Here is a 27,877-nt window from a genome sequence, read left to right on the forward strand (position 1 = left end):
CTCTTTTGTTTGAGAATATTTGAAATACTAGAAATAATGAGTAAAGTACAAGCCTACCTGAGAAACTAGTTTCATCACTTGCGGACTTAAAAAAGTAAAGCCAACAGGGTTTAAAGTCGAGAGGCAGTTCACATCCTAAGTGACATCTAGAAACCTGCTCTCTTGTTCACAAATGATCAACATGAACATACAGAATGGCTGACATTTGCACCTTTGGATAAGCTTAAAACATGGATTGTGGAATGTCTAATAGAGGGCTTTTCTTTTTTTTTTTTTTTCATAATGACTGTCCCATACTTTAATTCCTCAATGATATATGGATGCTACCTAAATCAGATTAAATGTTTTCTTTAAAATTCTGTATACCTTTAAGAATGTCTAGAAAATGATTATTTAAAATGGAGTTTCTAAGTAAGTATTTTCTTTATAGTTTAGTGGAGTAAGAAAAATAAATTAAAAAAAAAAAACATCAAATCTAATCTTTATCAAAGCCATCAAGGAGGTTGGTAAAATACTTTGCAAAAATCACAGCTCTGAACCACATAGAATGCTGATGAACTTAAAGCTTTGCCAGTTTGGCAAGTCTTCCAGTATAATACTTGTGCTTCAGTACATTTTAAATAGACAGCTAGAGTTTACTAAATTCTAGGAACCAAATAAAAAATAAACGTTTTCTTCATTAAAGGGGAAGGTTTTTATATCCCAATAGAAATAGAGGAATTTCAAGTTTTGATACAAAAACAATTAAAACAAGATAAAAACCAAGTGGGAGCTCAGTCCATCTTTTGAATATTAACAGAATGAGGATTTTTTTAAAACTTATTTCTCCCATTTTGTTTCCTTTAAACACATACACTCACTCACTCTCTCAAGAATAGGTAGCACACCAAAACTTTGTGTGTTATAAGATGTATATACCTTCATGGTTTATTGTGGTTTTCCTTAAGTTTTATCCTTATTAGGATGAAGTTCATGCATTTCTACACTACTCTTAACTAAGGCTCAAGACAATAAAAACATAGAAGTAATTTTTTAATAAAATGAAATAAAATAATCAAGTACTCTGAGTATTTTTCTCCATTCTCTTATCCAGAATTTCAAGGCCTCTGAAAAATAATGAAATAATAAAAATAGTGGTTTTGAGACCTAAATTGTAATATTTTGGATTCCTTTTCTCAGCCAAAAGCTACTATCTGAATAAAGCTTTTTAGACTAAAAGCCTGGTCTATCCTTAGAAGACATTAAAAAATTACTTCTGATACACACACTCCTAATAATTTAGATAGATATGAAAACAATCTCAAATAAAGATCAAAAAATAAAGTCCCTGTAAAAATAACTTTGGTTGCTCCCACCCACACATGTCATATGATTTAAACTGCAATCATGAATTTTGAAAAAATATACGTATCTTACCTATAAAAACACTACCATACAAACTTGTAACTAAAATGTTATCTGAAGTGACACAGATGTTCTAAATCTCAAGGATACTGAAAAATACATTTTTTATTTGTAAAATAAAAGAATAAAACCAATCTGATTGTGTTATTAAGAAATTTGTTCTGGAAACTCATTCATAAATTATTGATGGAAATTCTTCATGTCCATTATGCTGTCACCTGAAACAGATTCAATCATTTTCTTGTAAAGAAATGACTGAGTAAATGAGTAAAAGAATAAGAAGTAAATTTATAAGCTACAGGTTAACCATCACATATTACAACCAAGTATGACTGTGATAATAACAGGAGTGGTCACACAGTACTTAAGATTTGGCTGTGTCCTTAAGGTCTTACTCGGAAACTATCACGCCAACCTACCTTTGGGATAATCTTATCAGTAGACACAGACAATGGGTATCTTTTTATCCTGTTTTCTTAACGTCTATATCACTAGTCTATAACAGATAGCAATGAGATAGTTCTAGCAATAGATGAAGCAAGAGGGTAACTGTGTTCTAGAAGAACCATTTATCTGTCTTTTGATCCAAGTTTCTCTATTAATTCTTGAAGAGGTGCCAGCTCACGCCTATCAATCAGATTAAACTCCTAAAAAGAGAAGAAAAATAACAATTAAAAATGGATCTAAAACTGAAACTCTGTAAATGTCTTTTGGAGAAGGAATTCCCAACTCTAGTTTTCTGAAGTCCAAAAGAATGATGAAATAACCTCTGTGAACATTTTAAAATGGGCATTTATTCTCTTTTTCTTTTCCTTTTTTTTTTCTCTTTTTTGTACAGATGTGGTCTATGTTGCCAAGGCTGGTATTGAACTTTGGCCTCAAGTGATCCGCCCACCTTGGCATCCCAAATCCCAAAGTGCTGGGATTACAGGGGTGAGCCACCACGCCCAGCCCTCTCTTTTTAAAAATATAGTTATGGGCTGGGCGTGGTGGCTCACGCCTGTAATCCCAGCACTTTGGGAGGCCGAGACGGGCGGATCACGAGGTCAGAGATCAAGACCATCCTGGCTAACACTGTGAAACCCCGTCTCTACTAAAAAAAAAAAAAAAAAAACTAGCCAGGCATGGTGGCGGGCGCCTGTGGTCCCAGCTACTCAGGAGGCTAAGGCAGAATGGTGTAAACCCGGGAGGCGGAGCTTGCAGTGAGCTGAGATCCAGCCACTGCACTCCAGCCTGGGTGACAGAGCGAGACTCCATCTCAAAAAATAAATAAATAAATAAAAATATAGTTATGATATTGTGATGTAAGTATTGGTCTTCCTCCGTTTCTTGACGCACAGCTCCCAAAACCCTTGTCGGAATCACCAGAGTGCTAAGATTATCTTGTGTGCTAATGAGATGACTGGTGGCTGGAGGCTCCTATAAAGCTTCAGAATGGGAACTGGTCAACCTTCAGCCAGCCCTCTGCTCTTTCCAGATCACAACCTCCGGGGAGGGGAAAGGGCTGGCTGAAGGTTGAGTTGATCATCAATGGCCAATTATTTAATCAATCATGGGCAAGTAATGAAGCCTCCATAAAAACACAAAAAAACAGGGCTCAGGAGAGCTTCCGGATAGCTGAACACATGGAGGTTCCTGGAGCATGGCATGCCTGGAGAGAGTATGGAAGCCCCTTCTCCTCTGGCCCTACACATCTCTTCCATCTAGCTGTTCATCTGTATCTTTTGTTAGCATCTTTCATAATAAATGGGTAGAGATAAGTATTTCCCTGAGTTCTATAAGCTGCTCTAGCAAGCTAATCAAACCCAAGGACGGGGTTGTGGGAACCCTGGTTTATAGTCAGAGGTATAGTTGACAATGTATTACTTTTGCCTGATATCCCAGGTTGGGAGGCAGTCTTGTGGGACTGAGCTCTCAAACTTGTAGGATCTGATGCTACCTCCAGATAGACATTATCAGAATTGAATCGTATTATAGGACATTCATCTGGTGTCCACTGTAGAAATGATCACTTGCTTGGTGTGTGAGAGACAGTCCCCATGTTTGGTCACAGAAGCACTCTGTGTGGTGAGAGTATAGTAGGAAAAAGCGAGTTTGTTTTTTCCTATATTCTTACCATGGGAGGCTTATTAAAGAAGCAACTCTAGGTATCAGTATGATCCTCACTGTGTTAAACATTGAAATCAAAACTGTATACATATTTAAATTTACATAAAAATTACTTGAAAGAGGCTGGGTGTGGTGGCTCACGCCTGTAATCCCAGCACTTTGGGAGGATGAGGTGGGTGAGATCACTTGAGGTCAGGAGTTCGAGACCAGCCCGGCCAACATGGTGAAACCTCATCTCTAGTAAAAATAGAAAAATTAGTCGGGCGTGGTGGCAGGCGCCTCTAATCCAAGCTACTTAGGAGGCTGAGGCAGGAGAACTGCTTGAACCCAGGAGGCAAAGGTTGCAGTTAGCCGAGATAGTGCTACCGTACTCCAGTCTGGGCGACAGAGCGAGACTTTGTCTCAAAAAAAAAAAAAAAAAAAACAAACAAAAAAAAAAACTACCTGAAAACTACAAACTGAATTTCTGATAAAGGGGCAGTAGACCTTTTATGCAACAATCTGAGAAGGAAGATCAGGAAGAGCATGGTACAGTACACAGAACTATAATACACAATATCTACTATAAAGCTACCAGGTTTTTTCATAAAATATCTAGACAGACATGTGTATGTAACTCAATATGCAAAAGTGTATGTATCTCTAAAGTTAGGCTAAAGGCATATCAATTCTTTGATATCTTTTTCAAATAATGTGAATTATTTTGATTTTTTAAAGTTCAAATTCTGGCCAGGTGCTGTGGCTCAGGCCTGTAATTCCAGCACTTTGGGAGGCTGAGGAGGGTGGATCACCTGAGGTCAGAAGTTCGAGACCAGCCTGATCAACATGGGAAATCCCGTCTCTACTAAAAATACAAAAATTAGTTGGGGTAGTGGTGGACACCTGTAATCACAGCTATTCGGGAGGCCGAGGCAGGAGAATCACTTGAACCCAGGAGGCGGAGGTTGCAGTGAGCCGAGATCATGCCACTGCATTCTAGCCTGGGCCACAGAGTGAAACTCTGTCTCAAAAAAAAAAAAAAAAAAAAGGTTCCAATTCTGACTAAGGGTCCATAAAGCAACAGGCCACAACCCTGAATGGATAATCCTAACCACAGACCTAGGGAGGCCAGAGGCAGAAGGCCCAAATGGGGGTGATACCTTTTTATACTGCTGCATACATCAATAAAATAAACAATGTGGAAAGAGAACAAAACAGAAAAGAGAAGCTTGCCTATAATTGGCTCTACATCTACAAATAGGACACACTGCTCTTTGTTGAAGTTCCCAATCCAAATAAGTCCAAGTCACAAGACACAGAAATTGACATGGATCAACTTACCTGAACAAAGAAAATAAAGTGCTTAAAGGAGGTGTTGAGGTGGGCCTCCTCTTGCAGCTGCATCACAGAATCAAAGTGCTGGTGATAAATATGGGCATAAACCCTGAACAGACGCTTTAGAATAGTCTTTGCCACAGACATAAAGTTTTTGGGAAATGGGACACCTGCAATTAAATACACGTATGAAACAATTAGTCTGTTATCTAATTTAACAGTAGAAAGTTGTTTGTGACAGGGTCTCACTTTGTCACTCAGGCTGGAGTGCAGTGGTGCAATCTCAGCTCACTGCAGCCTCGACCTCCTGGGCTCAAGTGATCCTCCCACCTTGGCCCCCCAAGCAACCTGAACTACAGGTACACGCCACCACACCCAGCTAATTTTTTGTATTTTTTGTAGAGATGGGGTTTCGCCATGTTGCCCAGGCTGGTCTTGAACTCCTGAGCTCAAGCAATCTGCCTGCCTCAGACTCTTAAAGTGCTAGGATTACAGGCATGCCCAGCCTAACGGCAGAAAGTTTACACACTGCCATGAGCACCTGCAACACATAAACACACACATTCATAAATACACATGAACCTACCTCCGTATATATTTTTTATTTTTATTTTTATTTTTTATTTATTTATTTATTTTTTTTTGAGACGGAGTCTCGCTTTGTCGCCCAGGCTGGAGTGCAGTGGCCGGATCTCAGCTCACTGCAAGCTCCGCCTCCCGGGCTTACGCCATTCTCCTGCCTCAGCCTCCCGAGTAGCTGGGACTACAGGCGCCCCCCACCTCGCCCGGCTAGTTTTTTGTATTTTTAGTAGAGACGGGGTTTCACCATATTAGCCAGGATGGTCTCGATCTCCTGACCTCGTGATCCGCCGTCTCGGCCTCCCAAAGTGCTGGGATTACAGGCTTGAGACACCGCGCCCGGCCTTTATTTTTTTTTTGAGACGGAGTCTCGCTCTGTCGCCCAGGCTGGAGTGCAGCGGCCGGATCTCAGCTCACTGCAGGCTCTGCCTCCCGGGTTTACACCATTCTCCTGCCTCAGCCTCCTGAGTACCTGGGACTACAGGCGCCCGCCACCACGCCCGGCTAGTTTTTTTGTATTTTTTTTCAGTAGAGACGGGGTTTCACCGTGTTAGCCAGGATGGTCTCAATCTCCTGACCTCATGATCCGCCTGTCTTGGTCTCCCAAAGCGCTGGGATTACAGGCTTGAGCCACCGCGCCTGGCCTGTATATATTTTTTAAAGCCAAGGAAGTGAAAACCCAAACCCAAATCCTCACAAAGTACCCACTTTTTTCTGACTGCCTTAGGCACAGGTATCAAATTATGTAAGATGCTGCTGAATCAAAGTTCAAAAATCCTGCAGTTTTAGTTGGTTTTGTTTTGTTTTTGTGTTTTTGAGACTGAGTCTCACTCTGTCATCCAGGCTGGAGTTCAGTAGCACAATCATGGTTCATTGCAACCTCCACCTCCCAGGCTCAAGCAATCCTCCCACCTCAGCCTCCCAAGTAGCTGGGACTACAGGTGTGCACTACTACACCTGGCTGATTTTTGTATTTTTAGTAGAGATGGGTTTTTGCCATGTTGGCCAGCCTGATCTCGAATTCCTGGCCTCAAGTGATCCGCCTGTCTTGGCCTCCCAAAGTACTGAGATTTAGTTCTTTAATAATATTAGAGAGTTTCTTTCTGAAATTAAATGCAATAAGAGTTAAGTATTTTGATTATAAATATTTTTACTTTGTAATTTGTAACTCTAAAGCAATTACACTGGCTTGGCATGGTGGCTCATGCTTGTAATCCTAGCATGTTGAGAAGCTGAAGTGGGCAGACTGCCTGAGTTCATGAGTTCAAGATAAGCCTGAGCAACACGGTAAAACCTCGTCCCTTAGGAAAAAAAGAAGAAGAAATTACATACATACACACTCTCTCAATGAAGACTGGAAACTCTCCTAAGCAAAACAAAAAGGCAGCCGGGCACAGTGGCTCACGCCTATAGTCCTAGCACTTTGGGAGGCCAAGGCGGGTGGATCATGAAGTCAGGAGGTCGAGACCAGCCTGGCCAAAGAGACCAGCCTGGCCAACATGGTGAAACCCCATCTCTACTAAAAATACAAAAATTAGCCGTTAGTGGTGGCGGGCAACTGTAATCCCAGCTACTCAGTAGGCTGAGACAGAGAACTGCTTGAACCCGGAAGGCAGAGGTTGCAGTGAGCCGAGATCATGCCACTGCACTCCAGCCTGGGCAACACAGCAAGATTCTGTCTCAGAAAAAAAGAAAAAAAGAAAATAAGCACCTTTTTAGAAAACAGCTGGGGTGGGTTTGGTATCTTTCCAAGCAGTGGAGATGGGGATCCAACTGGTTACATTCCTGAGAATTCTGGCTGACAACATCAAAGTCCATCAGAAAACAGGGACAGGTAGGTCAGGAGTGCGAGACCAGCCTGACCAACATGGTGAAACCCTGTCCCTACTAAAAATACAAAAATTAGCCGGGCGTGGTGGCTAAGGCCTGTAATCCCAGCTACTCAGATAGCTGAGACAGAAGAATCACTTGAACCCAGGAGGCGGAGGTTGCAGCGAGCCAAGATCACCGCCACTGCACTCCAGCCTGGGCGACAGAGTGAGACTCCATCTCAAAAAATAAAAATAAAAAAATAACCTAAATTAGTTGGCCTTAAAGGTCTGTTCCACAAGACTACTCTTGAAACATGTTCTTTTTTCAACCTTTCAGAAAACGAAGGCTTAAAACACTCTTTCCTTGCATTTTTTCCCACCCAGTTCTCAATAACCTGAAACTCGGTATATTTTGCTGTTTGTGGTCATTCCCCACCACCACCCCAGTCCTCATTAACTTGACTTTTCAGACATTATCCTGGAGCTTATAGGCATGTTTTCCTGGGCAGGATCTTGTATTCATGTATTGAAAAAGCAGATTTCTGGCTGGGCACGGTGGCTCACACCTGTAATCCCAGCACTTTGGGAGGCTGAGGTGGGCGGATCATGAGATCAGGAGATAGAGACCATCCTGGCTAACATGGTGAAACCCTGTCTCTACTAAAAATACAAAAAATTAGCTGGGCGTGGTGGTGGTCGCCTGTAGTCCCAACTACTCGGGAGGCTGAGGCAGGAGAATGGTGTGAACCCAGAAGGCAGAGCTTGCAGTGAACTGAGATCGCGCAACTGCCCTCCAGCCTGGGCAACAGAGCAAGACTCTGCTTCAAAAAAAAAAAAAGAAAGTTAAAGAAAAGAAGCAGCAGGCCGGGCGCGGTGGCTCAAGCCTGTAATCCCGGCATTTTGGGAGGCCGAGACGGGCGGATCACGAGGTCAGGAGATTGAGACCATCCTGGCTAACACGGTGAAACCCCGTCTCTACTAAAAAATACAAAAAAACTAGCCGGGCGCGGTGGCGGGCACCTGTAGTCCCAGCTACTCGGGAGGCTGAGGCAGGAGAATGGCGTAAACCCGGGAAGCGGAGCTTGCAGTGAGCTGAGATCCGGCCACTGCACTCCAGCCTGGGCGACAGGGCAAGACTCCGTCTCAAAAAAAAAAAAAAAGAAAAGAAGAAGCAGATTTCTGGCCAGGTGCAGTGGCTCATGCCTGTAATCTCAAGCTCTTTGGAAGACTGAAGCAGAAAGGTTGCTTGGGCCTAGAAGTTTGAGACCAGCCTGGGCAACATAGTGAGGCCTCGTGTCTACAAAATTTAAAAAATTAGCTGGGAGTGATTGTACACATGCCTGTGGTCTCAGCTACTCAAGTGGCTGATATAGGAGGACCACTTGAGCCTGGGAGGTCGAGGCTGCAGTGAGCTGTAATTGCACCACTGCAGTCTAGCCTGGGCAACAGAGGGAGACTCTGTCTCAAGAAAAAAAAAAAACAACCAGATTTCAAAATCAAACATCTTTTTTATCAGAATGTATAAACGGGCATCTAATAAAAGGATACATATATTAGTAAAAAATTAATTATAAACAGTTCTGTCTGAGACTAAATAACAGGCAAAAGTAAGATGCAGATAATAGCCTAATGGCAGGGCAGTGGGGGTGAGAGGTGGTAGATCAGAATGAATTATTTAAGAATAGGAAAATGAGAAAAAAGCTAGGCGTGGTGGCTCATGCCTGTAATTCCAGCACTTTGGGAGGCCAAGGTGGGTTAATCACTTGAGGTCGGGAGTTCAAGACCAGCCTGGCCAACATGGTGAAACCCTGTCTCTACCAAAAACTACAAAAACTAGCCAGGTGTGGTGGTGGGCGCCTGTAGTCCCAGCTACTCGGAGGCTAAGGCACGAGAATCGCTTGAACCCAGGAAGCGGAGGTTGCAGTGAGCCAAGACTGTGCCATTGCCCTCCAGCCTGGGTGACAGAGTGAGACCCTGTCTCCAAAAAAAAAAAAAAAAAGAGAGAAAAAGAGGATAAATCAAAAGAATTACTTACCTTCCATAAGCAGAGACTTTAATCTTTAATGAGTAAAGAAATAAGTAATTTGTTTAAATCTAAACACTTTCCAAGCTAAATTTAACAGATATATTCAAGCACAGTCAATATAAAATAAAGATATGTGAGAAAGGAAATAAAAGGTTTAATAGCAGAATGGAAAAACTGACCAATAACAAACAAATAAAATGTAATAACCTGGAAAAAAATTTTCATCCTGAAAAGCCTCTATAAGAAAGACTGCAAAAAGGAATTCAAAAATATGTTGCTTATAAAATAATCTTAAGTTAAAAATGACAAGGATTGATTTCATCCATGAACACTGATGCCAAACTCAAATATTAACAAATAAGAAAGACTCTTCCAGCAGAACATTTTTATTAAAAAATAGAGAAAACCTTGGGGTCACAGGCAACAGATACTGGAAAAGTATCTGATAAACGCTATAGCCATTCCTCGTTTAAAAAAACTTTTGTAATGTAAATGGTAGATATTTTTCATTAACATAATTTTTTAAAAATCCACACACCTCTAACCAAAAGCCAAGATTTCTGCTTACTGCAGAAATACTAGAGGTACTTGCATAATAGTAAGAAAGCAAGAAACGGATGTCTGCCATCATCACCACCACTCAGCTTTGCGCTTGAAATACCACTCAGTGCAATCAGATAAGCGTAAAACAAGAATATATTATCAGGAAGGAAGAGGCAAAATGAACACTATCTTAACATGACACAGTTGTATACTTTAAAAATTCAAGAGAACCAACCAAAAACTAACAGAAAGAGAGTCTGATGGTTAATTATAAAATTTAAATAAAAATCAACAGCTGGGCCAGTGCTGGTGGCTGACACCTGTAATTCCAACACTTTTGGAAGGCTGAGGAAGGAGGGCTGCTTAAGCCCAGGAGTCTGAGACCAGTCTGGGAAACATAACGAGACCTCATCTCTACAAAACACAAACAAAATTAGCCAGGTGTAGTGGTGCATGCCTACAGTCCCAGCTACTTGGGAAGCTAAGGTGGGAGGATCACTGGAGCCCAGGAAGTCAAAGCTGCAGTGAGCTGTGATCACACCCCTGTACTTCAGCCTGGGGAACACAGTGACACCCTGTCTCAAAAAAAATTTTTTTTAAATTAAAAAGTAAAAACCAACAGCTTTCCTATATACTAAATAACCAACTGGAAACTATGTTATCAATAAAAGACATAAAATCCCTAGAATAAAATTAAAACTTGAACAACTGACATAAACTACAGAATTTTACAAGAGAAAATAAAGCTAAAGACATGAATGAACAATATCTTGTTCTTGGCTAGGAAGATTCAGTAAAGAAAAAAAGAATCCCTATCTATAAAAATTAAATATAGTCATAATTAAAACCTAATTTTTTTTACCTTGACAAAATGTTTCTAAGTTCTTTGGAAAAACAAATATCCCAGAATAGCTGTGAATATTCTGAAAAAGAGCAAGGAAGGGAGACCAGCCTTACAAGATGCTAACAGATGCAGGGCCACAGTCACTAATGTGTGGAATTTCTATAGAAGCAGATAAAGAGACTAAAACACGCAAAAATATATGGCAATTTGTTGTGCGCATTCAGATAATCGGGAGAAAAAGCAAATGTGTTTAATAAATGGTAATGGGACAAACTGACTAGTATTTCCATTTGGAAACAAATTAATGTAGCATTCAGGGAAAAAAACCTGCCTGGCCAGGCATGGTGGCTCACGCCTATAATCCCAATACTTTGGGAGGCCAAGGCAGGTAGGTCACTTGAGGTCAGGAGTTCAAGACCAGCCTGGCCAACATGGTGAAACCCCGTCTCTACTAAAAATACAAAAATTAGCCAGGCATGGTGGCATGTGCCTATAGTCCAAGCTACCCAGGGACTGAGGCATGAGAATTGCTTGAACCTGGGAGGTGGAGACTGCAGTGAGCCAAGACTGCATCGCTGCACTCCAGTCTGGGCAACAGAGACTCTGTATCAAAAAATTAAAAAAAGGCCGGGCGCGGTGGCTCAAGCCTGTAATCCTAGCACTTTGGGAGGCCGAGACGGGCGGATCACGAGGTCAGGAGTTCGAGACCATCCTGGCTAACACGGTGAAACCCCGTCTCTACTAAAAAATACAAAAAACTAGCCGGGCGAGGTGGCGGGCGCCTGTAGTCCCGGCTACTCGGGAGGCTGAGGCAGGAGAATGGCATAAAAACCCGGGAGGCAGAGCTTGCAGTGAGCTGAGATCCGGCCACTGCACTCCAGCCTGGGCGACACAGCGAGACTCTGTCTCAAAAAAAAAAAAAAAAAAAATTAAAAAAAAAGAAAACATGAAGAAATACTTTTTTTTTTTTTTTTTGAGACGGAGTCTCGCTCTGTCAACCAGGCTGGAGTGCAGTGGCCGGATCTCAGCTCACTGCAAGCTCCGCCTCCTGGGTTCACGCCATTCTCCTGCCTCAGCCTCCCGAGTAGCTGGGACTACAGGCGCCCGCCACCTCGCCCGGCTAGTTTTTTGTATTTTTTAGTAGAGACGGGGTTTCACCGTGTTAACCAGGATGGTCTCGATCTCCTGACCTCGTGATCCGCCCGTCTCGGCCTCCCAAAGTGCTGGGATTACAGGCTTGAGCCACCGCGCCCGGCCAAAATCTTTTTTTTTGTTTTTTGAGACGGAGTCTCGCTGTGTCGCCCAGGCTGGAGTGCAGTGGCCGGATCTCAGCTCACTGCAAGCTCTGCCTCCCGGGTTTTTACGCCATTCTCCTGCCTCAGCCTCCCGAGTAGCCGGGACTACAGGCGCCCGCCACCTCTCCCGGCTAGTTTTTTGTATTTTTTAGTAGAGACGGGGTTTCACCGTGTTAGCCAGGATGGTCTCGAACTCCTGACCTCGTGATCCGCCCGTCTCGGCCTCCCAAAGTGCTGGGATTACAGGCTTGAGCCACCGCGCCCGGCCGGAAATAGTTTTATAATCTTGAAGCAGGGAAAAGCTTTTTTTTTTTTTTTTTGAGACGGAGTCTCGCTCCATCGCCCAGGCTGGAGTGCAGTGGCTGGATCTCAGCTCACTGCAAGCTCCGCCTCCCAGGTTTACGCCATTCTCCTGCCTCAGCCTCCCGAGTAGCCGGGACTACAGGCGCCCACCACCTCCCCCGGCTAGTTTTTTTGTATTTTTTAGTAGAGACGGGGTTTCACCGTGTTAGCCAGGATGGTCTCGATCTCCTGACCTCGTGATCCGCCCGTCTCGGCCTCCCAAAGTGCTGGGATTACAGGCTTGAGCCACCGCGCCCGGCCGGAAAAGCTTTCTAATTGTTATATTAAAACCAAGTCATAAAAGATATAATAGGACAAAATAATAAGGTTGTGTATAGCAAAAATGCTCCATGAACAAAATGAGACAAAAGGTAACCTGGGGAAAAACATATACAACATGTATGACAAAGCGCTGATATCCTTTACACAGAAATAGATGAAAGATATAAACAGAAAATACACAATGATCAATGAAACAAACAAAAATCTAAAATGCTCAATTTCATCAACGCTTTTTAAATGTACATTAAAACAGAAATTTAACCAAATTAGAAAAGATTAAAAAATGAGTAATAACCAGTGTTGGTAAAGAAATACAGGCAAACACAAACATGGCTGGGGGGAGTATATGTTGGTACAAACTTTTTGGAGGAGAATTTGGCAGTCTCTACGAGTATAACAATGTTAAAAAGAACAGATTTATCATTCAAAAAGAGAAACAGGCTGGATACGGAGGCTCAAGCCTGTAATCCCAGCACTGTGGGAGGCCAAGTCAGGAGGATCACTTGAGGCCAGGAGTTTGAGACCAACCTGGACAACACAGCAAAAACCCCTCATCTCTATATTAATAAAATGAAATTTAAAAAAAAGAAAGAATATTTCCACAATGTTAACTCACCAATCTTAGAAGGAAAAAGAGTTTCATCATCAAGCTGATCCTGAACCCAAGTCATCAAATAGTCAATGTATTTTGGTGCAGAACATTTGATTGGCTTTTTAATATTAGTACCATCTGCCCAATGATATTCATATCTGGAGAGAAAAATGTTTTACTGATTTTTCAAAAATATTAACAAATGTGCAAGTTGTAATTAAAACAGGTTCATTCACGTTTTGTCAATAGAAGTTATATCTAACTTTAATAAATCACCTTAAGTTCTACTGAAGATTACTACAAGTCCTCTATAGAATTATCCTGAAAGTGACAGTTATAACTGGAAGAAAAAAGGGAGATAATGTGGCAGGAGGCAATGCCAGGATAGATGTTTTATTAACAACACAGCCCTGGGAAACAGGAAGGAACTGAATTCCTGTAAGGCAGAAGGTTGCTGAGGGCTGGGTATGGAGCCGATGGATCCATTACATTCTTCTGAGATTCTTGTTCATCAATTTATTATCATCAATGGAGCCAATATTATAAAACTCTGTTTTGTGGGCCAGGTGTTAGAGATACACATTAGGCATGCATACTTCCCCCCTTACCATTGCTGAGCTAGAAGGATTAACAAGAGTTATACAAAACATCACTGTGTAAAGCATTTGAGCCAGAGGTAAGTTTAATTTTCCTGTTTATTTTAATTTCTTTTAAAGCTTGAGGAATATAACTTAACACAATATAAAATAAAAACATTCTTCCTAAAATATTGTAATAAAAATAGGACTACAAACTCATTAGGGATCTTTTTTCCTTTACACTTGTAGCAAAGTCAGAAAGGACAATCTTTTTCAAAAGGCAAACATCTTGATAACATCTATCATCCATAAAATCAGTCATTTATTATAAGAAAAAAAAAAAACTGGAAGGAAACACAGCAAATATAAATCCCATCATATGATGGACTTAATATTATGACTGATAGAGTTCCATCTTTTCAGTATTTCTTGAAATTTATTAAAGTCAAAACATTTTTAAATCTAGCATCTTCAAGCCAGATAATTACTTCAAAATTGTGCTGCTTTAAATACTAAATAAGCACCAGAAAAAATAATCAAATATTAAAAGATCAACTAAAAACTCTTTCAAGAAATTCATTTAAAAACTAGAAACAGGAAACATGTTATTAATAAAATTGAAAAAATAAAATGTTTGCAATTCAAGACAAACATAACTCAAATTTCTGTTTACTTCTATAACAAAACATTCAGACTTACTATGATGAAACTATGATGAAACATAAAAATGAAAACAGGGAGTACCCACATACCAAAGTATTTAATAATAACTAATAGCTGGCCAGGTGCAGTGGCTCACACCTTTAATCCCAGCAGTTTGTGAGGCCGAGGTAGGCAGATCACTTGAGGCCAGGAGTTTGAGACCAGCCCTGGGGAACATGGTGAAACCCTATCTCTACTAAAAATGCACAAATTAGATGGGAGTGGTGGCGCACACCTGTAATCCCAGCCACTTGGGAGGCTGAGGCATGAGAATCGCTTGAACTTGGAAGGCAGAGGTTGTAGTAAGCCAAGATCACACCACTGCAATCCAGCCTTGCAACAGAGCGAGACTCTGTCTCAAAATAAATAAAATTTAAAAATTACACAATAACTAAAAGCTTATGGGTAAGTAGTCAAGAACCAATAAAACTGAATCACCTTCAAACAAACAAATGAATAACAAATCTTAATTGTTTAATTTATACCAACTGGTGATAAAGTAAAACTAATCCAAACACCTATATGATAGGCAGTATATGTACCTCGGACCTGCAGACATGACTGGACAGCTTGCTTCAGTGCAGAATTCTGTAATAGTTCCATATAACATGTTGATCTGGTTAAAGAAATCCACAGCTGCAGAGATAATAGAATTGTGTTAAAATGTCTGTGTAAACACAAAACATGAGACCTCTCAGTTGAAGGAAAAACAGACAATATATTTAGGTTCTTAGCTGAACCCTTGAGACATTCAATAATCCAACGATACTCTAAGTTTTAGTACACTACATTTTTTTTTTTTTTCCTGAGACAGTCTTGTTCTCGATGCCCAGGCTGGAGTGCAGTGGCGCAATCTTGGCTCACTGCAACCTCCGCCTCCCAGGTTCAAGCAATTCTGCCTCAGCCTCCCGAGTAGCTGGGATTACAGGCTCATGCCACCACGCCCGGCTAATTTTGTTTTCGTATTTTTAGTAGAGACAGGGTTTCACCATGTTGGCCAGGCTGGTCTCAAAACTCCTGACCTCATGATCCACCTGCATATAACAGCAGGAAAATAAGATACTAGAGTTACTGGAGATAACTCTAACTTAATGATGACTATTACATCATTTGAATATACAATATAATTACATCCAAGGAAATGAAAAATCCAGTTTACCAATTTGGACCAGATAATACAATTTGTGTTTGGAAAGAGACAAAACATGTTGTGGAATATACCGTGAGGGAGAAGGTGCAGCAGCTGTATCCTGAGGCATTTAAAAGATCTAATTAATCATAAACACTTGTTTTTGAGGTCTACAGCATACTGAGGACAAAATACTTCAGATAAAGTCCCTTGCCCTGGAGTCTCTAGTTAACAGAAAGGACAAAATTAAAAGAGATGAGTAATATAAGATATGGCCAGGCATGGTGGCTCATGCCTGTAATCCCAACACTTGGGAGGCTGAGGTGGGAGGACTGGTTGAGCCCAGGAATTCAAGACCAGCCTGGGTAACAGAGTGAGACTCCATCTCTATAAAAATTTTTTAAAAATTAGCCAGGCGTGGTGGTGCACACCTACAGTCCCAGTTATGTAGGAGGCTGAGGCGAGAGGATTGTTTGAGCCCAGGAGGCTGAGGTTGCTGTGAGCTGTGATGGTGCTACTGCACTCCAGCTTGGGTGACAGAGACACTGTATCAAAATAAAAATAGCAATAATAGTACAAGGTATAAGAAGACAGGATCCAAAGGCCAACGATAAATGTTACAGAGAAAAGGCAAAGTCATGAAGAGTTGGAAGTAGTCAGGGGGTACTTCCTGAAGGAGCTTCAGCTAGATCCAGAATAAAATGGAAGAGGAAGGGGGTGAGTAAACAAACTTTACCGAGTGAAGTATACTCTATACAAAGAGAACCACATAAGCCTTGGAAAGTTTTAAAAAATGTTTTAGGCTAGGTGCAGTGGCTCACGCCTATAATCACGGCACTTTAAGAGGCCAGGATTTGAGACCAGTCTGGGCAACACAGCTAGACCCTGGTCTCTGCTGAAAATTTTTGAAAATTAGTTAGGCATGGTGGCACACGCCTGTAGTCCCAGCTACTCAGGAGGCTGAAGTGGAAGGATCCCTTGAGCCCAGGAGTTCGAGGTTGCAGTGAGCTGTGAGGGTACCACTGCACTCCAGCCCGAACAACCTGTCTCAAAAAAATAAATAAATAAAAAGTTTTAGTCTCCTGTCTAAAGAAGTACCTAAAAACAACTAGGGATTTTCCAAGTTTCTTAAAAAACAAATAGATTTTTTTTAATGCTATCTTGTAAAAGGAATTTTATACAAAACTCCCTCACTTATAAATCTTCCTCTTAGTCATATTTCTAAGAAACACAGGTATTCAATATTCACACAAAACAAAAAATATGCCCAGGTGGTAGTTGGTTTGGTCTAGAGGAGCTATTCTCAAAATGTGGTCCAGGAATCCCCTATCTGAGGAAGGATATGTAAGGTCAAACCATTTTAATTGTTCTTTTCACTCTTACTCTCTCAAGAGGGCACAATGGTGTTTTCCAGAGGCTCCATGATATGTGATATCACAGACTGCATATAGAAACGGATATAAGAATCCAGCTGTCTATTAAGCCAGACATTAAATAAGATTTACAAAAATATAAAACAATGCCACATTTTTCACTAAAATTTGTTATGGATAATAGTCATTTTTCATAAAAACATATTTATGTTAAAATATAATGGGTTTATTATTGTTATTTTAAAATGAATTTGGGCCAGGTGCAGCGGCTCACGCCTGTAATCCCAGCACTTTGGGAGGATAAGGCAGGCAGATCACTTAAGCCCGGGAGTTCAAGACCAGCCTGGCCAACATGCCAAAACGCCGTCTCTACTGAAAATACAAAAATTAGCCGGGCACGGTAACACATGCCTGTAATCCCAGCTACTCCGGAGACTGAGGTGGGAGAATTGCTTTAACCCAGGAGGTGGCTGCAGTGAGTCCAGTTCATGAACTGCACTCCAGCCTGGGCGACAGAGCAATACTGTCTCAAGAGAAAATAAAAAATAAGTATTTACATCTTCTCAGTTTTAATTTCTAACAGAGTATCACTAGATATACTCAATATAATTAAAAGCTCTTTGGGGTTCTCAATAGTTTGTTTGTATTTTTTGTATTTTACCTTTTTTCCCTCCAGACTGGGTCTCACTCTGTCAGCCAGGCTGGAGTGCAGTGGCACGATCTCCACTCACTGTAACCCCCGTCTCCCGGGTTCAAGCAATTCTCCTGCCTCAGCCTCCTGAGCAGCTGGGATTTTACAGGTGTGCGCCATCATGCCCAGCTAATTTTTGTATTTTTAGTAGAGATGGTGTTTTGCCATGTTGCCTAGGCTGGTCTTGAACTCCTGACCTTAAGGGATCTGCCAATATCAGCCTCCCAAAGTGCTGGGATTACAGACGTGAGCCACCGCACCCGGCTTGTATTTCACTTTTCTAATTAACACAGAATGGTACATATTTATGGGAATCAGTAATTTTTTAAGAGGAGAAGTGGATCTGAGACCAAAAAATTTGAGAACTGCTGATCTACAGCAGTTAAGTCTCAAAGAAAAATCTAAGGCTGAAGGTCAATAAATGCCTTCAGAATAACAGATGATAATCTGAATAAAGTTTTTTTTGTTGTTGTTAAGATAGAGTATTGCTCTGTTGCCCAGGCTATAGTGCAGTGGCACAACCTCAGCTCACTGCCAACATCCACCTCCCGGGTTCAAGCGATTCTCCTGCCTCAGCCTCCAAGTAGCTGGGACTACAGGTGCACACCACCACACCCAGCTAATTTTTGTATTTTTAGTAGAGACGGGGTATCACCATGTTGGCCAGGATGGTCTCGGTCTCCTGACCTCGTGATCTGCCTGCCTTGGCCTCCCAAAGTGCTGGGACTACAGGCGTGAGCCACCACGCCCGGCCCTGAATAAATTTTTTTAAAAAGGGTTTTTTTTTCCAGCACTTTGCGAGGCTGAGGTGGGTGGATTACCTGAAGTCAGGAGTTCGAGACCAGCCTGGCTAACATGGCAAAACCTCGTCTCTACTAAAAATAGAAAAATTAGCCAGGCATGGTGGCGGGCACCTGTAATCCCAGTTACTTGGGAGGTTGAGGCAGAAGAATCACTTGAACACGGGAGGTGGACGTTGCAGTGAGCTGAGATCGCACCAGCCTGTGTGACAGAGCAAGACTCTGTCTCAAAAAAAAAAAAAAAAAAAAAATTTAGCAGGGCATGGTGGTGTGAGCCTGTAGTCCCAGCTACTCAGTAGGGTGAGGTGGATCACTTGAGCCCAGAAGTTGACGGTGCAGTGAGCTACGATCATGTCACTGCACTCCAGCCTGGGCAACAAAGCAAGACCCCATCTCTGAAGGAAAAAAAAGAGGGATTCAAGAAGCATACGCACAGGCCTCTTCGGATCCTGATTTAAACGAAGCATAAAGTTTCAGGGCAAAAAAAATTTTAAAAAGAAAACATTGGCCGGGCGCAGTGGCTCAGGCCTGTAATCCCAGCACTTTGGGAGGCCGAGACGGGTGGATCACGAGGTCAGGAGATCGAGACCATCCTGGCTAACACTGTGAAACCCCGTGTCTACTAAGAAATACAAAAAACTAGCGGGGCGATGTGGCGGGCGCCTGTAGTCCCAGCTACCCGGGTGGCTGAGACAGGAGAATGGCGTAAACCCGGGAGGCGGAGCTTGCAGTGAGCTGAGATCCGGCCACTGCACTCCGGCCTGGGCGACAGAGCGAGACTCCGCCTCAAAAAAAAAAAAAAAAAAAAAAAGAAAACATTTGGCCAGGTGCAGTGGCTCATGCCTGTAATCCCAGCACTTTGAGAGGCTGAGGCGGGCAGATCACTTGAGATCAAGAGTTCGAGACCAGCCTGGCCAACATGGCAAAACTTCATCTCTGCTAAAAATACAAAACTTAGCCGGGCGTGGTGGCGGGCACCTGTAATCCCACCCAGCTACTCGGGAGGCGGAGGCAGAGGCAGGAGAATCGCTTGAACCCGGGAGGTGGAGGTGGAGGCTGCAGTGAGCTGAGATCTCGCCACTGCACGCCAACGTGGGCGACAGAGCAAGACTCCATCTCAAAAACAAACAAACAAAAAAGAAACATTTATAGGACAGTCATAAAAAATGTGAACATTGACCAGATATTTGGTAAGCTAAAGGATGATGGCACTGTCATTATCTTTACAAGTTCTTGTCTTTTAGACATACCTTATTGAAATATTTATAGATAAAATATCATGTCTGGGATTTGCTTAAAATAATCAGGGTGGCATACAGAAGAAGAAGAATTGGTCACAAACTGGTATTTGTTGGAGCTGGGTAATGGAATGAATACCTGGAATTCACTGGACTTAGTCTCTCTACTTTTGTATGTTTGAAATTTTCCATTAAAAAGTTTTAGGCCGGGCACGGTGGCTCACGCCTGTAATCCTAGCACTTTGGGAGGCCAAGGCAGGCAGATTGCCTGAACTCAGGAGTTCAAGACCAGCCTGGCCAACATGGTGAAACCTCGTCTCTACTAAAATATAAAAAATTAGCTGGGTGAGGCAGCATGCGCCTGTAATCCCAGCTACTCAAAAGACTGAGACTGGAGAATTACTTGAACCTGGGAAGCAGAGGCTGCAGTGAGCCAAGATCGAGCCATTGCACTCCAGCCAGGGTGATAGAGCGAGACTGTCTCAAAAATAAATAAATAAATACCATCCTGGCTAACACGGTGAAACCCCGTCTCTACTAAGAAATACAAAAAACTAGCCGGGCGAGGTGGCAGGCGCCTGTAGTCCCAGCTACCCGGGAGGCTGAGGCAGGAGAATGGCGTGAACCCGGGAGGCGGAGCTTGCAGTGAGCTGAGATCCGGCCACTGCACTCTAGCCTGGGCTACAGAGCGAGACTCCGTCTCAAAAAAAAAAAATAAACAAATAAAAAAATAAAAATAAAAATAAAAATAAATAAATAAATAAATAAATAAACTTTTTATTCCTGGAACATCTGAAATTTCTTTTTTTTTTTTTTTTTTTTGAGACGGAGTCTCACGTGTTGCCCAGGCTGGAGTGCAGTGGCGCGATCTCGGCTCACTGCAAGCTCCGCCTCCCGGGTTCCCGCCATTCTCCTGCCTCAGCCTCCTGAGTAGCTGGGACTACAGGCGCCCGCCACCGCGCCCGGCTAATTTTTTGTATTTTTAGTAGAGACGGGGTTTCACTGTGGTCTCGATCTCCCGACCTTGTGATCCGCCTGCCTCGGCCTCCCAAAGTGCTGGGATTACAGGCTTGAGCCACCGCGCCCAGCCACATCTGAAATTTCTAATTTAAACTTTATTACCCAGAAATGATCTCATCTCAGAAATGAGAGACTCTCACATTCAAATCTCTAGCCTTAGCATATTGTCCCATGTCATGCTCTTGTTCTCTTGAACTTCAAGTGACTTTCAGCTCAGATCCCTCCATCTTCTCCCAATCTCCCAATTCCCTCTGACACTCTAAGTCACAACAATCAACTGACTGTCCATGTGAACTGCAATTGACTTTTCTGGATATGCAGGCTGATGAGTACTGCTGGGAGTGGAAGTAAAACTGTATAGATGGATTAGCTACAAAGTTACAGACCATGACAGGCATTATGTTTTCATTTATCAATCTTTTATTTGACCTTACTCAGCTTTTCATACTATTCTCCTCAGAAATTGCCCAAAAGCACTCATCATTTCTCCTCAGGTCCCTCTACTCAACCTCACAAACTACCACCAAGTACTCTGAAAAGAGCAACATAGCTTTGGATGTATTTGTACTTAATGTTTCTTTACAGATAATTTGTTATATTAAAACAGTTCTATCTGTAAAAGAAAATTCATTAACAATGAGATTTTAGCAAAACCTTTCTATAAAACAGCAACGTTGCATTTTAAAACTTACTGTTTACAGCAATCCATTCATTGAGATCCTCTCCCTCAGGCAACATAACAGCTTGTCTCAGATTCCCACTTCCTAGAGTCGCTTCTGCATGTTTTAAGAGTTCATACTGATGAGATCCTTCAGGTATATTCTTCTTTGGTTTGAATGTTTTAGAAGAGCGGCTGCTGCTGTAAGATTAAAAGTGCAAGTATATGAATTTTTAAGACTGGAAGTAGAACAGGTAGAACAACATAATTTTAGGTATATAAAGTAGTCTGTAAAAACAAAACAAAAATTACTCTCTGGGCCGTGCACGGTGGCTCATGCCTGTAATCCCAGCACTTTGGGATCAGCTGAGGTCAGGAGTTCGAGACCAGCCTGACCAACATGGTAAAACCACACCTCTACTAAAAATACAAAAATTAGCCAAGTATGGTGGCGCACACCTGTAGTCCCAGCTCGGGAGGCTGAGGCAGGAGAATGGTTTGAACCTGGGGGGCAGAGGTTGCAGTAAGCTGAAATTGCATCACTGCACTCCAGTCCAGGCGACAGAGCAAGACTCCGTCTCAAAAAAAAAAAAAAAAAAAAAAAATCTCTGAAAAATGCCAAGATAGGAAAATGATGATCACAACACAAGAATGCTTTTTTTTTTTTCCCCGCACGTAAAAGAAAGATTAGCAGCACAATTCCACAAATAAGGCAATTTAGTATGCCCTCTGAAGAAGTCTGGTACAGAGAAAGATCCTGGATTTTAGTTCTTGATCTAACACTAACTGTGTCTTCTTGAGAAACTGAACCTTCTTTTGGCCTCAATTTCCCTTTCCTTTTTTTTTTTTTTTTTTTTGAGATGTAGTCTGACTCTGTCACCCAAGCTGGCATGTAGTGGCAAGATCTCGGCTCACTGCAATCTCCACCTCCTGGGTTCAAGTAATTTTCCTGCCTCAGCCTCCCGAGTGGCTAGGATTACAGGCATGCGCCACCACACCCAACTAATTTTTTTTTTTTTTTTTTTTTTTTAGTAGAGATGGGATTTTGCCATGTTGGCCAGGCTGGTCTCGAACTCCTGACCTCAAGTGATCCACCCACCTCAGCCCCGCGAAGTGCTACAGAAAATGATGGGGCCATGACTGGGTGCGGTGGCTCACGCCTGTAATCCCAGCACTTTGGGAGGCCGAGGCAGGTGGATCATGGGGTCAAGAGATCGAGACTATCCTGCCCAACACGGTGAAACCCTGTCTCTACTAAAAAAAAAAAAAAAACACAAAAATTAGCTGGGCATGGTGGCGCATGCCTGTAGTCCCAGCTGCTCAGGAAGCTGAGGCAGGAGAATGGCTTGAACCCAGGAGGCAGAGGTTGCAGCGAGCCTAGATCACACCACTGCACTCCAGCCTGGCGACAGCGTGAGACTCCGTCTCAAAAAAAAAAAAAGAAAAAGAAAAAAAAAGAAAATGCTGGGGCTAAGTGCAGTGGCTCACACCTGTAATCCCAGCCATTTGAGAGACGAAGGCTGGAGGATTTCTTGAGCCCAGGAGTTTGAGACCAGCCAGGACAACATAGTAAGGCCACATGGGGGTGGGGAAGATAAAAAACAAAATGGTACAGGGGGGTTTAGTTCAAAAATCCAATTTTCTATATCAAAATATTTGGGATGCCTTGAAAGCAAACCACAGTAAAAGAAACACTAACATCTTTAAGTTTATAACAGGGAAAATAAATGAGACAGGCACAACTCATTATTGAAGAAAAGATGTTTTTATTCCTATCTCACACCATCCATAAAGTCTTCCTACATAAAACTCAGAAACCTCAAAGAAAAAATGGACAGATTTCAAATAGTATCAATTAAAACTTCCATAACAGAGCAAACAGACAAGTGACCAAATAAAAGTACTTGTAACATATATTACTAAGGATGAACTGGATAATAGAGGGCTTCTGTAACTCATTAAGAATATAATGAATCCTTTTGAAAAATAGGCTAAGGAGATGAATAGGCAATTCAGAAGCATGACAATCAATGAGCATGTGAAAAACTGTTCAATTAAAGTAAGATTTATTTTTTCCCTAACCTGAATGTCAAAAGTTTAAATGATTACATTAAATGTGGACTAGGGTAGGGGCCCCCAACCCCAAGGTCACAAACTGGGCCCCACAGAAGAAGGTGAGCAGTGAGCAAGCAGCAAAGCTTCATCTGTATTTACAGCCGCTCCCCATTGTGGGCATTACCACCTGAGCTCCACCTCCTGTCAGATCAGCAGAGGCATTAGGTTCTCACAGGAACGTGAACCCTATTGTGAACTGTGCAGGCAAGGGATCTAAATTGCATGTGCCTTACGAGAATCTAATGCCTGATGATCTGTCACTCTCTCCCATTACTCCCATATGGGACTGTCTAGTTGCTCAGAGCTCCCACTGATTATACGTTATGACAAGTAGTAAAATTATTTCATTATATATTCCAATGTCATAATAGAAATAAAGTGCACAATCAATGTAATGCATTTGAATCATCCAGAAACCATCTGCCCAACCAGATCTATGGAAAAATGGTCTTCCACAAAACTGGTCCCTGGTGCCAAAAAGGTTGAGGACCACTAGACTAGGGTACAGAGAAACTAGTACTTTAATATACTACTGGTGAAAGTATAAAGTGTAACATTTTGGGAGGGCAATATGGTAGTATCTATTAACACTGAAAAGCTCCTCAAGCCATCCATTCTATTTCTAAATATCTCCTTCAGATATGGATAAGGATTTGTTTTCCAAGATTGTTTTTAATAGGGAGAAACCTACAAGCAATCCTCAATTTTATCAGTAGAGGACTGAATTAAAGTATGGTACATCCATATCATGGAATATTGTATAGAAGTTAAGAAAACCAGACAGAGTACACGTATTCACAAGGAAAGATCTAATACATGGTTAAACATAATACACAACCAAATGTACAGCAGGAGCCCATTTTGTAAATGCACAGAAAATATCAACAACTAAATTCATCAAAACTGGTGATTACTTCTAGGAAGAGGAATGGAATAGAATTACAGACTTTTACTTTACCTGAGTAATTTGGACTTTAAATAAGACTGATTAAGAAGAAAAAAAAGAGCCGGGTGCGGTGGATCACGCCTGTAATCCCAGCACTCTGGGAGGCCAGGCGGGTGGATCACTTGACGTCAGGAGTTCTAGACCACCCTGACCAACACCGTGAAACCCCGTCTCTACTAAAAATAGGAAAAAAAAAAAAAAATTAGCTGGGCGTGGTGGCAAGTGCCTGTAATCCCAGCTACTTGGGAGGCTGAGGCAGGAGAATTGCTTGAACCCGGGAGGTGGAGGTTGCAGTGAGCTGAGATGGTGCCACTGCACTCCAGCCTGGGCAACAGAGTGAGTCCCTGTCTCAAATAAAAAAAAATTTTAAATTTAAAAAAAGAAGTAAAAAAGAATTATGAAAACACTGAAAATCAAATCTGAAACGTTTTTAACGTGATAAAAAATTATATTGAACAGGGAAGAAAATATTTGCAAATCACAGATGTGATAAGGACTTGTATCTAGAATGTATAAAGAACTCTTACAACTCAAAAACAAAAAGACAACCCAATTTAAAAACAGGCAAAAGATCTAAATAGACTTTACTCCAAGGAATATATACAAATGACCAATAAGTACACGAAAAAATGCTCAACATTATTAGTCATTAGGGAAATGCAAATCAAAATCAGGAGATACCACTCCACATCCACTTAGGATGACTATTAAAAAAAGAAAATTAACAAGTGCTATGAGAGGTGTGGGGAAATTGGACCCCTCATAGAGTGCTTATGGGAATGTAAAATGGTGCAGCACTTTGAAAGTTTGGCAGTTCCTCAAAAGGTTAAACACAGTTACCATGTAAGCCAGTAATTCCACTCCTAAGTATATACCCAAGAGATATGAACACATACATCCACGCAAAAACCTGTCTGTCACATATGTTCACAGCAGCATTATTCATAATGGCCAAAAAGCGGCAACAACTCAAGCGCCCATCAAGAAGGTCAAGTTTTAAAAAAAGAAAGTCTCGGCCGGGTGCGGGAGTGGATCATCTGAGGTCAGGAGTTCAAGATCAGCCTGGCCAACATGATGAAACCCAGTCGCCACTAATAATACAAAAATGAGCCGGGTGTGGTGGCTGGCGCCTGTAATCCCAGCTACTAGGGAGGCTGAGGCAGGAGAGTCGCTTGAACCCGGGAGGCAGAAGTTGCAGTGAGCCGAGACCGTGCCATTGCACTCTAGCCTGGGTGACAGAGCGAAACTCGGTCTCAAAAAAAAAAAGTCTCACATTAAGGTCCACAAAGCAACTGTGCATTCACTAACTAAATATCAACTCGTAAGAAAAAAGTGGAGGGAGGAATACTTCTATAAATATGGAAATTAAATCTAAATCATACAGGCTTTTTGACAAGGTAATCGTATTTTAGAGACCATTCCTTTACGAGAATAACCCAAAGGAGGGAAAATGAGACGCAGATAAACATATTCTTAGTAGTCCTATTTTATAAAAGCAAATACTGGAAGGAATCCCAGTCTCTCACAATAAAGTGGGTGAACTCTGGTTATTAAAAAAAAAAAAAAAAAACCAGCCGGGCGCGGTGGCTCAAGCCTGTAATCCCAGCACTTTGGGAGGCCGAGATGGGCGGATCACGAGGTCAGGAGATCGAGACCATGCTGGCTAACACGGTGAAACCCCGTCTCTACTAAAAAATACAAAAAATTAGCCGGGCGAGGTGGCGGGCGCCTGTGGTCCCAGCTACTCGGGAGGCTGAGGCGGGAGAATGGCGTGAACCCAGGAGGCGGAGCTTGCAGTGAGCTGAGATCCGGCCACTGCACTCCAGCCTGGGCGACAGAGCGAGACTCCGTCTCAAAAAAAAAATAAAAATAAATAAAAATAAATTAAAAAAAAAAACCTATGTAGTGTTTTTATATTGTATTTAATAAAAATGTCAAGCATGTGGATTACATCCATAACTAAAAATGGATAACTACTCAATCAGGAAACACACATTTAAGCAATATACAAGGTAGAGAGCGCCACCCGAGAATAAAAAATACTTTGCCAGAGCAATGCTTCTCAAACCTTAATGTGCATAAGAATCATGAGGGAATTTACAAGCTTTTTCATTGTAGCCTTGTTTGACTGGGCTCAGGCATTATCTCTAAAATGAGATTCTAAGGTATGTGTATCAAGTTAATTGCTGTAGTGCACTGAAATAGCAATACTGTTTCTGTAATGGGACTATGAATTTGTTTTAATTTTAACTTTCCAAATTATTTATAATAATACTGCAATGTACTATGTAATAATGTTGTATGGTATATTACATAATGATTAAAAACACACGATTCTACCGAGGACAAGAGAAGTTGGTTAAAATCAAAACCAGTAAGTGGGCAGAATCAGAATTGGACAGAACGATCCGACTCCAAGGCCTGCATCTTAACTTCAGGCTTCTCAAACTGCGGCAACGCACATTCTCCCGGAGCGGCATTCAACACCGACAATACTGAAACTGGACCTATAACCGAGCGGCGAGTTAAGTCGGCATGGACGGTTTCTAGAAGCTCGAGACGAGGGAAACTGGGGGCTCGCGGCTCCGCCCCCAGATCGTCTCCTCGCCCTCGGGGGCGCTCGGGCGGAAAAGTTTGCAGGCGCTACGGCTCCGGGGCCTTTCTACTCCCCAACCTTCACGCTCCGTTTCCTTTACCTCACCTTCACCTCTGTCGGCCTCTCCCAACATCTCGGCCTCCCCCGCTGACCCAAACAGAGGCAAAACAAACGCCAGCTACCCCGCCCCCGCCCCGGCCCCCAAGCCCAGCCCTCGCCTCAGGTCCGGGGAGGCCTCCCCCACGATCTCGGCCCGCAGCCCCAGTGCCCGCGGCCCGGCCCCACTCACAAGAGGAAGCTCATCTTCGGTCCTCAGATGGGAGGCGAGGGGCCTCTGGCCCCCGCCCGGATCAGGATTCGGAGCCGGCGAGAGGGAGAGGACAGTCCTTTGGTCACGGGCAGCGGAAGCCGGGCCGCCGCCGCTCGGAGCCGGATTTCTGGCCGCTGCGAGCCCTTGCAAACCTCGGCGCCCGCCTTGCCCGCCTACCCCACCTCGCAGACCCGAAATGCGGAACCAACAAAATCTCGCGAGCTAAGGTTTCGCGGCGCCGGGAGGGACTTGACGCACCCCCTTTCGCTCCGCCTCGTCCTAGAACTTGGCCAATCATTGCTCTCCAAGCCAGGCCCTCCCTCCCCGGGAGGCGTGGCGAGGACGGCGGTCCTGCGGAAAGGGCAGTGGCTAGTCCTGCTCTTAGTCTATCTTGGTGCTGCTGAGTTTCGACCCAGCTCCCTAGGTTGCGCAGGGTCCTCTATAAGCGCTACCTACCCCTGCAATTTTTAAAATTTTTAATTTTTACTTGAGATATATTCACATAGCATAAAATCTATCCTTTAAACATGTACCCTCTAGTGGTCCTTTTCGTTTATGTTTTTTCTTTTTTGAAGTGTCT

The 27,877-nt window shown here is 42.6% G+C and overlaps 1 protein-coding gene across 3 annotated transcripts; it reads right to left on the reverse strand.

The window, feature by feature from the left end:
• Nucleotides 1–1,489: 1,489 nt before the first annotated feature.
• LOC105465283 (MOB kinase activator 1A) lies at nucleotides 1,490–27,496 on the reverse strand. 3 transcript variants are annotated; one of them, XM_011713634.3, is made up of 6 exons: nucleotides 27,277–27,496; nucleotides 21,365–21,528; nucleotides 14,964–15,057; nucleotides 13,166–13,299; nucleotides 4,834–4,997; nucleotides 1,490–2,051 (listed from the first exon to the last, which is right to left on the reverse strand). In XM_011713634.3, the coding sequence occupies exons 1-6, from the start codon at nucleotides 27,288–27,290 to the stop codon at nucleotides 1,974–1,976; spliced, it is 648 nt and encodes a 215-aa protein (XP_011711936.1). In that variant the 5' UTR covers nucleotides 27,291–27,496; the 3' UTR covers nucleotides 1,490–1,973. The 3 variants fall into 3 exon arrangements, with proteins under 3 accessions (XP_011711936.1, XP_011711935.1, XP_011711934.2); XM_011713633.3 differs by having other exon boundaries at nucleotides 21,365–21,531; XM_011713632.3 differs by lacking the exon at nucleotides 27,277–27,496 and adding an exon at nucleotides 26,732–26,932 and having other exon boundaries at nucleotides 21,365–21,531.
• Nucleotides 27,497–27,877: the final 381 nt, after the last annotated feature.

This window comes from Macaca nemestrina, chromosome 13, assembly GCF_043159975.1.
Source record: "Macaca nemestrina isolate mMacNem1 chromosome 13, mMacNem.hap1, whole genome shotgun sequence".
Lineage (NCBI taxonomy): Eukaryota > Metazoa > Chordata > Mammalia > Primates > Cercopithecidae > Macaca > Macaca nemestrina.

Coding starts and splice junctions, on each gene's coding strand:
- LOC105465283 (XM_011713632.3), bottom strand. CDS start 26,871: ATGCCGCTCCGGGAGAATGTGCGTTGCCGCAGTTTGAGAAGCCTGAAG. Junction 15,058..21,364: donor TGAATGGATTGCTGTAAACA/GTAAGTTTTAAA, acceptor TTATCTCTGCAG/CTGTGGATTTCTTTAACCAG. Junction 4,998..13,165: donor TCTTTTTCCTTCTAAGATTG/GTGAGTTAACAT, acceptor ATTTAATTGCAG/GTGTCCCATTTCCCAAAAAC.